The sequence below is a fragment of the Festucalex cinctus genome, chromosome 17, assembly GCF_051991245.1.
Source record: "Festucalex cinctus isolate MCC-2025b chromosome 17, RoL_Fcin_1.0, whole genome shotgun sequence".
In the NCBI taxonomy this organism is placed as follows: Eukaryota; Metazoa; Chordata; class Actinopteri; order Syngnathiformes; family Syngnathidae; genus Festucalex; species Festucalex cinctus.
Genome location: NC_135427.1, coordinates 19,631,264 through 19,645,543, shown reverse-complemented (window position 1 = coordinate 19,645,543; position 14,280 = coordinate 19,631,264). Strand labels below are relative to the sequence as shown.

At 38.0% G+C, this 14,280-nt stretch overlaps 1 protein-coding gene across 19 annotated transcripts in view; it reads left to right on the top strand.

The window, feature by feature from the left end:
• The window catches only part of cacna1g (calcium channel, voltage-dependent, T type, alpha 1G subunit), a 255,234-nt gene that overhangs the window by 80,287 nt on the left and 160,667 nt on the right, over positions 1-14,280 (top strand). For all 19 annotated transcript variants that reach the window (XM_077503948.1, XM_077503953.1, XM_077503942.1 and 16 more), the window contains exon 3: positions 8,299-8,408. In XM_077503948.1, coding sequence (XP_077360074.1) covers positions 8,299-8,408 — 110 coding nt within the window. The remainder of the gene's footprint in view (positions 1-8,298; positions 8,409-14,280) is intronic.

Here is a 14,280-nt window from a genome sequence, read left to right as displayed (position 1 = left end):
TTTCCCTCCCTGCTACAGATGAATTTGCCTACTCTAGCAAACTTTACATCCTGATCCCGTACGGCAGCTGTAGTCATTTACGAACGTATTTCCTCTTTGTTCTCGAGGTCCTTGTTAGACTGCTATAACCTTGTAACACATCTGGGGGGAATTAAGGTATGGAATCTCACTAATGTACCAAGCAACAACCTAATACAACCTTTTGGCATCTTTTCACATAAACTTATACTGTAGGTATGGATGTTGTTTCAAGGATATGACTGATGTTGAAAAATTTATTATATACACAAATCAACTAGTCATTTTCCAATTAATCCTGTTCAGAAAACAGTAGTTTACAGATTTGATTTCGACCAACACGATAAAAACTGACCCAGAAGGACTCATTTTAGACATGAGTTTATAAAAGATTAGTATACATAATCGAATAGGACCAAAGGTATTTGAATCAGAATAGCTTTATTGTCATTGTACCACAGTTTGCAACAAAATAGAAAAGACACAACCTGTCCTCCAAGAGACATACAAAAACAATGACCAAAACAAGAGTCTCTTGGGTCGTCATTTATACAGCCACATTACAGTCCAAAATAGAGGAAGAAAGTGAGGTTGGAGGGAGGCCAATACAGGCTATGATAGATAAGGACATGTATTGCATTTGTGTGATCATATGAGCGTGTATTCGCGACATCATATTGTCTCATTGCCATGGAGACAACCCTCGATTGGATCCCAGGAATGTGGGGTACAGGGATTGAAGATAAGAGGATGGGCTCAAACATCCAGGATAAAGAATACGACATAACGGTTGTTTTGGTAAAAGGCGGACAACAATTCAGTCAGCACTGAGTCGTTTGCTCGAGCTCTCAATGGGCACCAATTGGCCAAATTAGTGATCGGTTCTTTGAGAGAAGCTACTTTTTCATGCTGGAATCAAAAATCTGGAGTATCTTAGAAATCTCATTCGACCTGCGAATGTTTCAGGAATCCAAAGTATACCCACCCGTGAACGTTCCATCTGGACAAGTAGATTCCCCATGTCCTGCTCTTCTCGTTGACAAAGTTTGATCAATTTCTTTAAGAGACCAGCCAACTAAGTCCATGATTTGATTTCTTGAAGAAAATGCAGCATGGGAAGAGAATGATAGTTTTGACACAGACTGCACAGCAAATGTTAAGAGCAGGAAGGGAGCAGAGTGAGAAGGGTCCACCTTCATTCAATGCAGAAAGAGAAAGCGATTCTATTAGCACACATCTTAGAAAATATCTCTTAATGTTCAAACCCTGTGGATCCTCTGTATCAATTCCAACAACAAACCACAAGAAATTGGGCTCAATCCTCAACTTCTCTTCAAAATCCATTGGGCATTTGGGGCAATTTCAACTTGCACTTTTATCAGAAGACTTTTATCTAATTCATTATGAGATCCATCCATGGAACTTGACTAGCCTGCACAGACCCTTGACCTCAACCCCATCTAATACCTTTGGAATGAACACTGATTGTCATCCAGGCAATCGTCCAACACATCTGAACTGACGTTCTTCTTGGTAAATGGGCCATGACAATCCAGTGTAATTGTCCAGATGTGCTAATACTTTTTGTCAAACTCTCGTTACTTAACTTCTTCAGGAAAGTAAAGGAGTTCCAATATGTGTTTAAGAGAAAAAAAAGTGTGTGGGAGTGTGTGTGTGAAGAATCCAAGGGAGAATACTTTCAGAGGTGCTGATGAGTTTTATCATGTTTCCTCTGTGATGTTGTGCGTGTGCGGATTCTGTGCTGTGGACTTCTTTCTCTCAGTTCTGACAGAGCATATCCTTGTGTATCTTTCCTCTAATTGAATCCGTCCCTCAGGGCATCACTGCTTGTTTATACGCTGACACCACCAACGTGTGCGTTTGCGTGCACGTGTGGATGAGTGTTGACACTCTTGCAGAACAATGCATGCATTCTTTCTTTATTGTTTAATTATAACCCCCCACAGCTGGAGAGAGGGAGGAAGGGAATGAGGGCAGGAGAGGAAGAGTTATTGATTAAATTAGTCAGATTATACATATTTAATGCTTTGCTTTGTCGTCAACTCTCAGACTGCGGCTTTCTTTTCTCTCCTCCTCGAGATTGTTCTCATTGTGTTCGGTTCTAAGACTTGACACGGGCTGCTTTGCACAATTTCAGCATATCTATGGGATTTAAATGAATTACATAGCTGCAACATTTGTTTCACCTAAATCAAGAACTGTATATGCATTGACACCATCAGATAGTTAGTCATTGGTAGGGTGGTTGTTTAAATCAGAACACATGTTGTCTGTATCACTAACTGTTGCTAACGCAGTGTTAATGTCAAAGTAAATGCTGAATTTTTATATACTGTGTATGAGAAGTGGGAAGTGAAATTTGAGCTGAACCGTTTCAAGCCGAATCGCATTGTAATCATCAATCCGTCATTCATCAGCGAAATGGGCGTCCTTCATTGTTTCCATCATTCGAAGTGAGCATTGTGAAGAGGCATCGTTTGATGTCAATGCTTAGTTCTTCAATTTTTAGAAGTTTCATTCGTCAAAAACACTGGTGTCCGTCAATGACAGATTGATGGACCTCTGCTATATACACTTCTAGGCCATAAAATATCCATATACAGTTGAGTATACTGTACATACATAATTTCGTTACGTGCATCATACTTTGAGTAATGAACTCATGTTTGGTGTGTTGTATAACTTTCTTGTGTGTTAATAACCATTCATGTGTACAGCTAAGATAGTGCTTGTTAATGTGAATTAGCAATGTTGCAGCCCAGTTATTATTTAGACAAGTAAATCTGTGCCATTAAGTGATACAGTACAGTAGTGAGAGAATAGTGTGCCCATATACACACGTGTCTGTAAGTATAAAACACATTAAACTGCAGAAACTGGCAGCAGTCCACCACAACAATGTCTGTTTAACCAAGTTATTCTTACTATTATTATAACCAAGTTATTTTTCTCTACCTTTTTTTCTGCGTTGATTGGGACATCCTAAGTGGCAGTAAACTACATGATGAAGTGTGTTGTATCCTGAAGCTGTCTTTTGACAGTTCTCTTGTAGAAAGGAGTAGCATGATATTGCTGTTCGAGATTTAAGATCCATTTTTTTTTTTTTTTGCTGTAGTAATAAGTAATGCCACAGCTGATGCACATTTTGAATGACAGGGTTCCTCCTATTACTTTAAAATGTAAAAATATAACTTTTATATAATAAAACTACAAGTATCCCAAATGCTATACAAGGTAATGTCATGTTGGCCCCCACATTTAACTCCCCCCGCCACCAACGTCTTATTGCAGATAGAAGGATGTAAAATGAAAAGTGCAGTGTGAGAATCCATTGTAAAGAACGGTTAGGGTTTGCATTATTCAAAAATTTGGTGCCAACATTTTAACTTTTACTGCAAATGAATATCGGCTTCAAATATCGGTTATCAGCCTCCTTGACTACCGATAATCGGTATCGGTATCGGCCCTGAAAAAAGCATATCGGTCTATCTCTAATACATACAGCCTGTACATACTTCTTACAAGAGGTGGGTAGTAACGAGTTACATTTACTCTGGTACATGTACTTGAGTAACTTTTTTTTTTTTAAAGTACTTCTAAGAGTAGTTTTACCACACAATACTTTTTACTTTTACTTGAGTAGATATGTGAAGAAGGATCGCTACTCTTACTCCACTATATTTGGCTACACTAAAGCCGTTACTTTTTTTTTCTCCTTTTTTTCGCTCATTATCTTTACCAGAGACGCCAACAGCGGTTCTGCCACATGACTGCATTTCACCAATCAGATGTAGCAACAATAATCACATGACGACTCCTTCTGTTAAGGCGAGCAGGTCGCGGAAATGGCTCTTGTAGTGCAAATAAACGTCTTCACAAGTGCTTTCTTTAGCCTCTTCTCAGGGCATATTTATTTCTGCTAAACAACTCGAGCGGCACGGTAAAAACAGCAGCGGTGGCCGAGAGTCCAACACGCAACTTACAACAGAAGAAGTAAAACTCAAATTGACAAGACAACGCACCACTTCCTGTGTATACTTTTTTACTTCTACTATAGTCATTTTTTTAACGACTACTTTTTACTTGAGTAATATTATTTTGAAGTAACGCTACTCTTACTTGAGTACAATTTTTGGCTACTCTACCCGCCTCTGCTTCTTATAAGGTCGGAAGGTCGTAAACCGAGGATCACCCGAAGTTGGCATTTTCAAAGTTAGAGTGGGATCAATTCAGACACAACTTATTCGCACTTGTTCAAAGAATAAGCCAATGTCATACAGAAATAAATGCGTAGCTGTTTGATGATCTTTTACGGTATTTTAATGCATCCCAATGGGCACGAGTTGTCATGTGATGCCATTTCGGTGAAGTCACATGAAGAGATTTTCCAGGAATCCTTGACTTTCCAATTGATGTCTGAAATGTCCAACTTCATAAATTATAATGGAATGCAGCATTGAAGTGAAGTGAAATACTTGACATTGGTTGAAGTTTTCAGTGAACTAAAAAGATGAAAGAATGTTGAAGCGTGCTGTTGATGGGGAAGTGGCCTTCGTGTCATTTGCGTTATTTTGGAGCCATTGTTGACATTTGATGATTAACTCGAAGAGGCTTTGGTATCAGATGGATGCTATACAGGCATACATCAAGCTTTTTTTTTTTTTCCACCAAGTTGCTTATAGGTAAAATATACTGCACTTTTGCAGTTTCATTCCTTAAAAAATTGAGACTTGTGTGCTTTTGTTTCCTGTTTAATGATCCCACTAACCGTACTGACTGATCTTTTTAATTGCATCCCTTTGGACTTGCAGCTTCTTCCGCGCTTCCTTCAGTGTGTGACATAATCCTGTGCTGCCTTTCACATGCAGCCATCATTAACCAACTGATGCTAGGTCTTTGTGGTCATCTCCTCCAATTTCGCCTCCAGACTGGATCTATTATTCACCACTTGGGTTCAATCTTGTATGAGGGCTACCATCTATCACTTTCAGGTCCTGTATCAATGTTCACAGTGAATAATTCTTCAGCTCATGTATTTATTTATGTCTAGTGCCAATCTATAGATCCACCACCCTCTGTTCAGCAGATGGATGTGAAACATGTCTGGTTTAAAGTCTAAAAATAACAAGGCCAGTCAGTGAAAGGCTTTGTTGTACTTCTATAAACTGTCAGCGTCAATGTAAAATGAATAGTAAAGCAGCAGACACTAATCTGACTTGTGCCCCAAAAAGCAGAAACAAATCAACCTTGACTTACAAATGCAGAATAATTCAACTGCTTTGCCCTTGTAACACTATCTTCCTACAAACGAACGCGATTTACTGTGGACCTTTTGAGTCGGTTTCGAAAGGCAAGGACTTTGAATTCATTTGTCCCTTAAGAAATAATGAGAATGTTTTCAACCTGCTCTCGGAGCTTGATATGATTTTTTCTCATCGTGCCCTTTTTTCTTAAGATTGTGGATTTTTTTAAAATTTGTATTTTTAGCCAACACGTTCCCTGGGTCCTGTTCATTAGGGAGGAGCAAAAATGGCCAAAATAATAAATGCATAATTTAATAAATTAAAGTGGGGAAAAAACGTATCTAAAAATATGATATAAAAAAATTAAACATAAAAAATATGTATAAATAAAAAGAAACATCTAAGTTAAAAAATATACATAAATAAATAGAAGTAAAAATTTACACAAAAAAACAAAATTAAACAAATAAAAATAAATGTGGAATTAAATACAAAGAATAAATATATAAATGGAATTGAATATCAACCAATAAATCAAAATACTCCTCTCTCATATTTATTTATTTATTTCATTCTTGATACTCTGTCAACATGAAAGTTGTCATGAAACATTATTCAAAGGAGGGGGGCGGTCCTAAGCATGTTTTTTATTTTGGCAATTTTGGTCCTCCATATCTCCGGGGCTCTGTTGTATTTTTCTCTACAGTGTCTTGTACTTCATTTGGGCAATCACCTTCCATCCAAAGATACAAAATTATTTTGATGAAGGTAGTGTAATATGTAGTTACAAAATCTCTGTTTGTTTAATAATATAGGCAATTGTTGTCCGGTCATTGATTCAAGCATATCCTTTGGATCTTGGTGGTACATTGGTCAGTTTGAGAGAATAATCTAATCACAATATTGCATATTTTGAACACTGTTTAGGTTTTGCACCACATGACAAATGGTTTTGTTGTCACTTTTGGCCCCTTTGGTTGGGCCCATGCTGACCCAACTACATTATAGGTCTGTAGGATGAATGAGTAAGTTGTGGCTAATTCGATAAAACGCAGGCAGGTCATCTGTCTTTGCGGAACATTTCTCTTTTAGATATACTGTATACAACTGGCTCACATAAACACATACGCATACACACACTTAGGTGACAAACACTTTATCCTAATATTGTTAAACTGGGATGATTCACAGTGCTGACTGGAGAAGTGATGTATTGTTTGAGCACCTCTATTGTGTTTGTGTTTAACTTTTTCTTCCAAGGGCCTCATACAGAAAAATCGAAGAATGGAAGGGCCACTTTGATTTTTTATTCAAATCAGTTGCATGTTGTTTATATGTTCGTGTTTTTTGAAAAACTGCTATGTGAGCAGCTTTCTACATGGCAAATAGTTTATGATTTTACAAAATTTTGGAGTGGTCCAGACCCTTTAACCCACGGGAAAATATCGGCCCCTGCACTGAACAGTAGCCGAATCTCATCTCTAGCTGCAGAACCAAAACAGGACCCAACTTGTTGTAAGATGGCACTTTTTAAAACAGTTACTTCAGAATCATTCGTGTTTCACAATTTGGACCTTGACACAGAGAAGATTTTTGCTTGTACAAATTAATTATGTTTATTTACCACAGTGTTATGCACAGATTTACTTTTAGAAAAGCTCCATAGTATATAAAACAAATTTAGTCGTAGCAGATGTCATTCTTAGTATATGCTGTGGGCCGCTTAAAAATTGATCGAGGGCTGTAAATGGCCCATGGACCATAATTTGGACACCACTGCGTCTAAACAAGTGCTTCTCAAATAGTGGGGCGGCCCTCCCCAGAGCCCAAGGGCTTTGTCAAGGGGCGCGTTTCACCTCGGGGAACATGTTTTGATTTAGATTTTTTATTATTATTATTTTTTTACTGTGTTAGAATAAAGTGCAATTGCACCTCCACTACATTAGGGGGCAGTGGTGCTCTCATTGGCAGAGTGTGCGCAGGGAGCATTCGCTCGGTGGTGTAGGGGTTTTGTTTGCACTGAGCATGCGCGCTTTGCACACAGCACAGAGTATGAGTATAAAGGGTGGGCACGAAGTGGAGCAGACCCTCAAGTGACACCATGAAAAAATATTTAAGAGGGATGAGAAGACAGGCGGAGAGAGACGGAGATAAAGACGAAGTTAAGATGAGGAAATATGACAAAGTGTATGGGGGGGTGGGGGTAGAGGGGGCGTGGGGGGTGGGGGGCGCGAGATGTTTTCTTCTTCCTGGGGGGTGCATGACAGAAAATAATTGAGAAGCACTGGTCTAAACAGGCTTTATGGTCTTTCATGCCGCAAAGAAGTTCTGAGCATGTTCACAATTTCCTTGTGACAAGAAAGACCATTAGGACCGTTCAGAGAACCATTAAGACTGTTTAGGAACGTTTAGGAAACGCCACGAACTTGAACAAACCTGACGTGATATGCCAGCATCGCAAATGCACTTACCAAAAGTAGAAGTTTCTCTCTTAGTTATACTTCTTGATTAGCCAAGAAGTAATCTGCTTTTTTTTAGTTAACAGTTTGGTCTTTAGAGCAGTCTACTTCATAACTTGTGTGATTTTGTTTTTATCGCTTATAGCTCAGATTGTCATTAGCGCAAACAAGCCTCCAACAGGCGTGCCTATGTAGAATCAATTAGAGCAACGTGCTATGCATTAAGTTGTTTGCACATTCACTAAATCCAACACCAGATGCTTCATCATCATCTTACCGATTCTTTCAGCATGTGATTTTTTTTGTTTTGCCTCACACAGGCTTTCATTTAAAATGCATTCGCAGCACCTGAATGTTTTCAATCAAGACTTTAAAAAAAAAAAAAAAAAGTTCAATGACTTTCAGAACTAGCCACAGCTGAGTATCCAATATCAATGTGACTTTTCCTTGAGGTCAGTGGAAAAAATTTGAGAGGAAAGCTTATTTTCAAGGTGCATTGCTTTGAATCGTGTGTCTGTTATCCGTCTGTTATCTTCCTTGACTGATTTTTCATACATGGTTTGAACGAGCGTCCATGTTGGTGATCCTGCTCAACTGTGTAACCTTGGGCATGTTTCATCCCTGTGAGGACATCGACTGCAATTCTGACAGATGTAAAATCCTGCAGGTAAGACTTATTTTGACTTGATTTTTTATCAACTTACATAAACATGAAAATCGGGCTGTCCCAATTTTGCCCAATGTCAAATGCCCAAATATCTGACGTCTTAAAAGATTGGATCCTTCTATCTGAGGTGTTAAGATTGTGTCACTGTTAAATATTTACAGCCAAAAATGTATTCTGAAGTCATTTGAGTCCATGGACTGTGACATGAACCAAATACAGCCAATCAAAGAAGTGCAGCAGCGGTAAATAAAGCAAATAAGTCCTACATGCACTGTCATTTTTTGTATAGAAGTTGGTTCTCCAGTCGATAGGAAGTATTATGACTTTATGTGTGGGGATTGTCACAGATAAAAATAAAAATAATCCTTATACAGCAGGGGTGTCCAAACTTTTTCATTTGAGGGCCACATACAGAAAATCAGAAGGACGCAAGGGCCACATAATGTTATGAAGAGAAATTGTGTTTAGTCCTAAAAATTGTACAAATAATTTATTTGTGCTTTTGCATATTTAGAAAAATGCTACAGTATATAAACCAATTTATTTGTAATATGGCAGTAGGGTTATTATAGTTTTGGAATTTTTCATTTTAGTTACCGTATTTTCCACACTATAAGGCGCACCATATTATAAGGCGCACCTTCAATGAATGACATATTTGAAAACTTTTTCCATATATAAGGCGCTACAGTAGAGGCTGGGGTTACGTTATGCATCCATTAGATGGTGCTGCGCTAAAGGGAATGTCAACAAAACAGTCAGATAGGTCCGTCAAACTTTATTAATAGATTACAAACCAGCTTTCTGACAACTCCATTCACACCCAAAATGAATAAACAGCTGTTTTATTATTTTCTCTTAGGTAAAGTATTAGTATTAGCTAGCGATCCAAGATGGCGGGATCGCGTCACCGATCGTGCAGGGTCACCGATAGCGTCTTGACAGCGAGACCTGTTACGGCTCAATATTGATCCATATTTAAAGCGCACTGGATTATAAGGCGCATGGTCAGCTTTTGAAAAAATTTAAGGCTCTTAGGTGTGCCTTATAGTGCGGAAAATACGGTAGTTTTTACTAGACTTAGACTTAGACTTGACTTTATTGATCCCTTTGGGATGGCTCCCTCTGGGAAATTTACATTTAGTTTTCAGGGTGGTTCTGTTAATTTTTTATTAGTTTAGTTCTTTAAAACAATGCTTACTTTTAGGTTAGTTTGTTAGTTTCGGTATTAGTATTAGTTTTTTTTTATTTTATTTTTTAATGTGTATTACTTGTGCGCAATATTTAAAAAAACAGCATGGGAGCGACGTCATCTGAAGTTGCTTTTCTATTGGCTGCTGCTAGATGACTTTACTTCTGTGTGACATATTTTCAAACGTCATTATTTCGGTTTATATCAAAATAAATCTACTAAAAATCACATTTAAAATCATCCCTAAAGGCTCATGCATTAAATTAATTACCAAAAACTAAAACGAAGGACGTTTGCTATAATTATAGTTAGTTTTAGTTAGTTTTGTAAACCTAAAATGTAGTTTCAGTTAGTTTTCATTTTTTAAAAAGCATTTTCATTTTTAATTTTATTTCGGTAACAATATTGTTTTTTGAATTTTAGTTTTATTTTTATTTTTTTAAGTTTTTTTTTAGTTAACTAAAATAACCTTTAATTGCACCCTCACTTCTTACTTTGCCCATCTCCAAACATTTGTGTTGTTTTTATTTTATTTGAACTGAGTCAAATGCAATTTTTAGCATATGTCGCGGGCCACTGAAAAATGGACGGCGGACCGCAAATGGCCCCGGGGCCGTAGTTTGGACACCACTGTTATACAGTATGTGTGCCAAGTCTTAAACATGTTTGTTGTTTGGTTAAAGATGAGGCTTTGAGCCTTTCTTCCGTCGAAATCAGCAAAGGTTTATCAGCTCTCTTGAAAAGATTATGAAGTGTTGAAGGGCTTGTGGGCGAGTACATTTCGACCCTTGATCTGCTCGTCAAAAGGTCAGCGTCAGTATTTATGATCACAAATTCTTATATGTGAGATAAACAGCAATGAAAGATGATCCCCAGACTCCATTTTTGTCACATGGACTACAACGATAACCGATTCGGAGGCAACCAGAGACTCGTGCTGTTGTCGATAACATGTCCCCAAGTCATCCGTCACAATAAAATTGTCAGGGAGAAAAATTTGCCAGCACAGTTGTTACCAGATAAGTTTCTTCTACTTTTGTCTTCGTATATCTAAAAATATGAAGATATGTGGTTATACCTTCGCTGTAGGTCATCAATATGTTAATAAACCATTCCCATTAAGGTGATGTGTAGCATACCTTTTGGAATCATGGTAAAAAATATCAACCTTGGTTTCATAAAATGATGACATAATCTCCCAAATACATGTGGGAAAATGTGAAAACTGCCACCTGATTAAAATCACAGCACAAGAAGAGAAATGCATTAATCACTGTTCTAATTTATTTACTCAGACAAAGAGATGCAGGTAAACAATTTTTTTTAAATGCATTTAGCATAGTGGTTGATAAAATTGTTGTGTATATCTGGCCCCTGCAAATGCTGTCCTTCCATTTGCATTACGCGGATGGAAATAAACAAAAGCTTTGTGTGGAGGCGTTTCCATTAAGTTTTATCCTACCTAGCTAATACTAATGGAAGCATTTTTTTTTTCCTTTCATGGATTTAATTTATTCATTGGATGAAAGAGTCAAACAGACATGCATGAACGCTGTGGAATAGATCAGCTTGTTATCTGGCGCTGTTCATCTTGTGCAGCGAGCTGATAATGCGCTTGCACAGTGCTTTCAAATAGATAGATCAGAACAGCTCGCTTTTCGTCTTGTTTGTTGACTCAGAGGAATTGAACACTCTCATCCCACATTGAGATCTTAGTTTTAATATTAAATTGAAATTATTTGGCATCAAATACACAAATATGTAATGAAATGTATCATTGTCCTCCACATTTGAGCCTGAATGAATGGCGAATATCAGTTTGTCGTCCATATTGAGGCATATGTTTCTTTAATTTATGGGCATGTCTGCATTAGTGTAATAAATTTATTTATTTTTCTCAACATTAACGTGAGATAAGCCAAAAGTAACAACATAATCTGAGCAACAGTAGTTTTCTATATTTTTGCACAATTATAAAACGTTTTTTTTTTTGTTTTCCTAATTCACATGCAATTGACTTTTATTTGTCTCAGTACAGTGTTGCGCCTCTGCTGAGTCAAGTGCACAATTACCATTTGATAATGTTATTGCATCCTCTTCCAAACCTGCTGACACTGCTCAATTTGCCTCCTGTAACTTTTAAACACAGAACTGAACGAACCCTTCCTCAGTAAAAATGATTTTCCCTTTTAGAAAATTACATTCATCCCAAAAGAAAAAGTGGATCTGAGACAACATTTATTAGCAAATCTTTTGGTGAGCTAGCATTACTAGATTAACATTTCTGCCTAAACAAAAAACAACTGTCTGTTCTAAAATGTTTTTTTTAGTTATTCTAATGCATATTAGACCTTCAGTACACCGTGATATAGCCAAAACAGACCTCACTGTTGAGCGGGGTTCAGTAACTAGTTTTCAAAGTGGCAGACCGTCACTAGATTGTAATTTACAATAGTAATCAATTATGTTTACAATTTCATACTGTATGCACAGTGTAGAGCAGAGACGGGTGACAAATTATAAAGGGGGCCACAATTTTTCATCAGCGCTAACTGGGGTCACATAGTCTCAAATTACAGAACCAGATGTGTCACAAAAATAAATAAATAATTGAATAAATAAATAAATAAATACATAAATAAATAAATAAATAAATAAATAAATAAATAATGTCACCTCTCTGGCAGGGAAGGATCCCATGTGCGAGGCTGAGAAATTCTGACTAGATAATGGTCGGACTCACCTCCACGCACAGCTGGGGTTCTGGTACCAATCGTCTCGAGAGGGGTTGGACTCTCTTCCACTCTGGGTCCTGACTGTTGTTTGTGCATATGCACCAAACAGCAGTTCAGAGTACCCACCCTTTTTGGAGTCCTTCCAAGGGTGTGCTGGAGAGCGCTCCCCCTGGGGACTCCCTCGTCCTGCTGGGGGACTTCAACGCTCATGTGGACAATGACAGTGAGACCGCGGGGGGGCGTGATTGGGAGGAATGGCCCCCACCGATCAGAAGCCGAGCGGTGTTCTGTTATTGGACTTCTGTACTTGTCATGGACTGTCCGTAACAAACACAATGTTGGGTGTCACATGGGTGTCCAAATGGCACCAGGACACCCAAGGCCGCAGTTCGCTGATCGACTTTGTAGTCGTGTCATCGGATTTGCAGCCGTATGTGTTGGACACTCAGGCGAAGAGAGGGGCGGAGCTGTCAACTGATCACCACCTGGTGGTGTGTTGGCTCCGATGGTGGGGGAAGATGCCGGTCCGACCTGGCAGACCCAAACGTATTGTGAGGGTCTGTTGGGAACATCTGGCGGAATCCAATGTCAGAAAGAGTTTCAACACCCACCTCCGGCAGAAGTGTTCCGGGCATGTCCCACCAGCGGGAGGCCCCGGGGACGACCCAGGACACGCTGGAGAGACTATGTCTCTCGGCTGGCCTGGGAACGCCTTGGGATCCCGCCGGAGGAGCTGGTTGAAGTGGCCGGGGAGAGGGAAGTCTGGGTTTCCCTCCTAAAGCTGCTGCCCCCGCGACCCGACCTCAGATAAGCGATGGATGGATGGATGGATGGATGGATGGATGGATGGATGGATGGATGGATGAATAAATAAATAAATAAATAAATAAATAAATATGGAACATTTTTTTAAAGGATGTCACAAAACTGTTGAAGAGCAAACCAATATTTTTTTTTACATTTTTTCTCCACAAAAAAAAATAAAAAATCAATAGCAAAAATTCCATTGAAGTATATTTGAGTGGCAAAATATATGTATATATATATATATATTTATTTATTTTTTCAAAATCTAAAATATTCTAAAATACTGATAAACCTCCATCGTACATTTTTCACAAACAAAACAAAAAAATTAACAAAACACTATAAAATAATAATAAGAAACATAATTCAATTGATTCAGCAAGATAGTCAACAGCCTCTCAAAATTTCTACACACTCTTTTTGACAATCACGTTGTTATGCTTCAATAAAAATAAAATACAGTACTACTGTATTTTATGAAAATGAAGCTTCATGAAGCTTCACGAAGCACTTGCAATATATTTTTTTTATTTTACTCCTCTAGCTGGGGTTTTTGTTTATAAATATAAAGGCTCGTGCATTGGAAATTGATTAAATTTCCAGTGCATCTTCAAACCAATAATACCAGCTATAGGCATGAAAAAATATCACAAGTGTTTCATGGAGCTTCCGTGAAGCTTCATTTGTCCATCACTACAGTACAGTATATTATGTTGCGCATCACAAGTTGCGCTGCAGTGTGATAGTAGATGTGGTGTGCGGCTCGTAGTATAGCAAACAGTAATTCTTTTGTCATGACTTGAATCAAATTCGACCGTGTAGCTCGGTGTGCAGTGAGCCATAAAAAACACACTTTTACGCTGCAAATTGCAACATTGTTAAAAGTTCTATTAATACCTAAAGAATTTACATTTGAATGTTAGACTTCAGCTGTTGTATTGGATCTTTTCGGATTTCGTACCATAATGTTGTGACCAATTTTCCAATTTCCCTTTAAAGATAGCAGTTATTTAAATGTTGATTGAAAAATTGGTAGATGTTAGACAAGTCTCCCAGAAACAAAAATAACATTTTCAAAATGGAAGCATTGAACACGCTGTCTTCCCGTAATTTTCTCTTTTTTTTTGTTTGATATTTA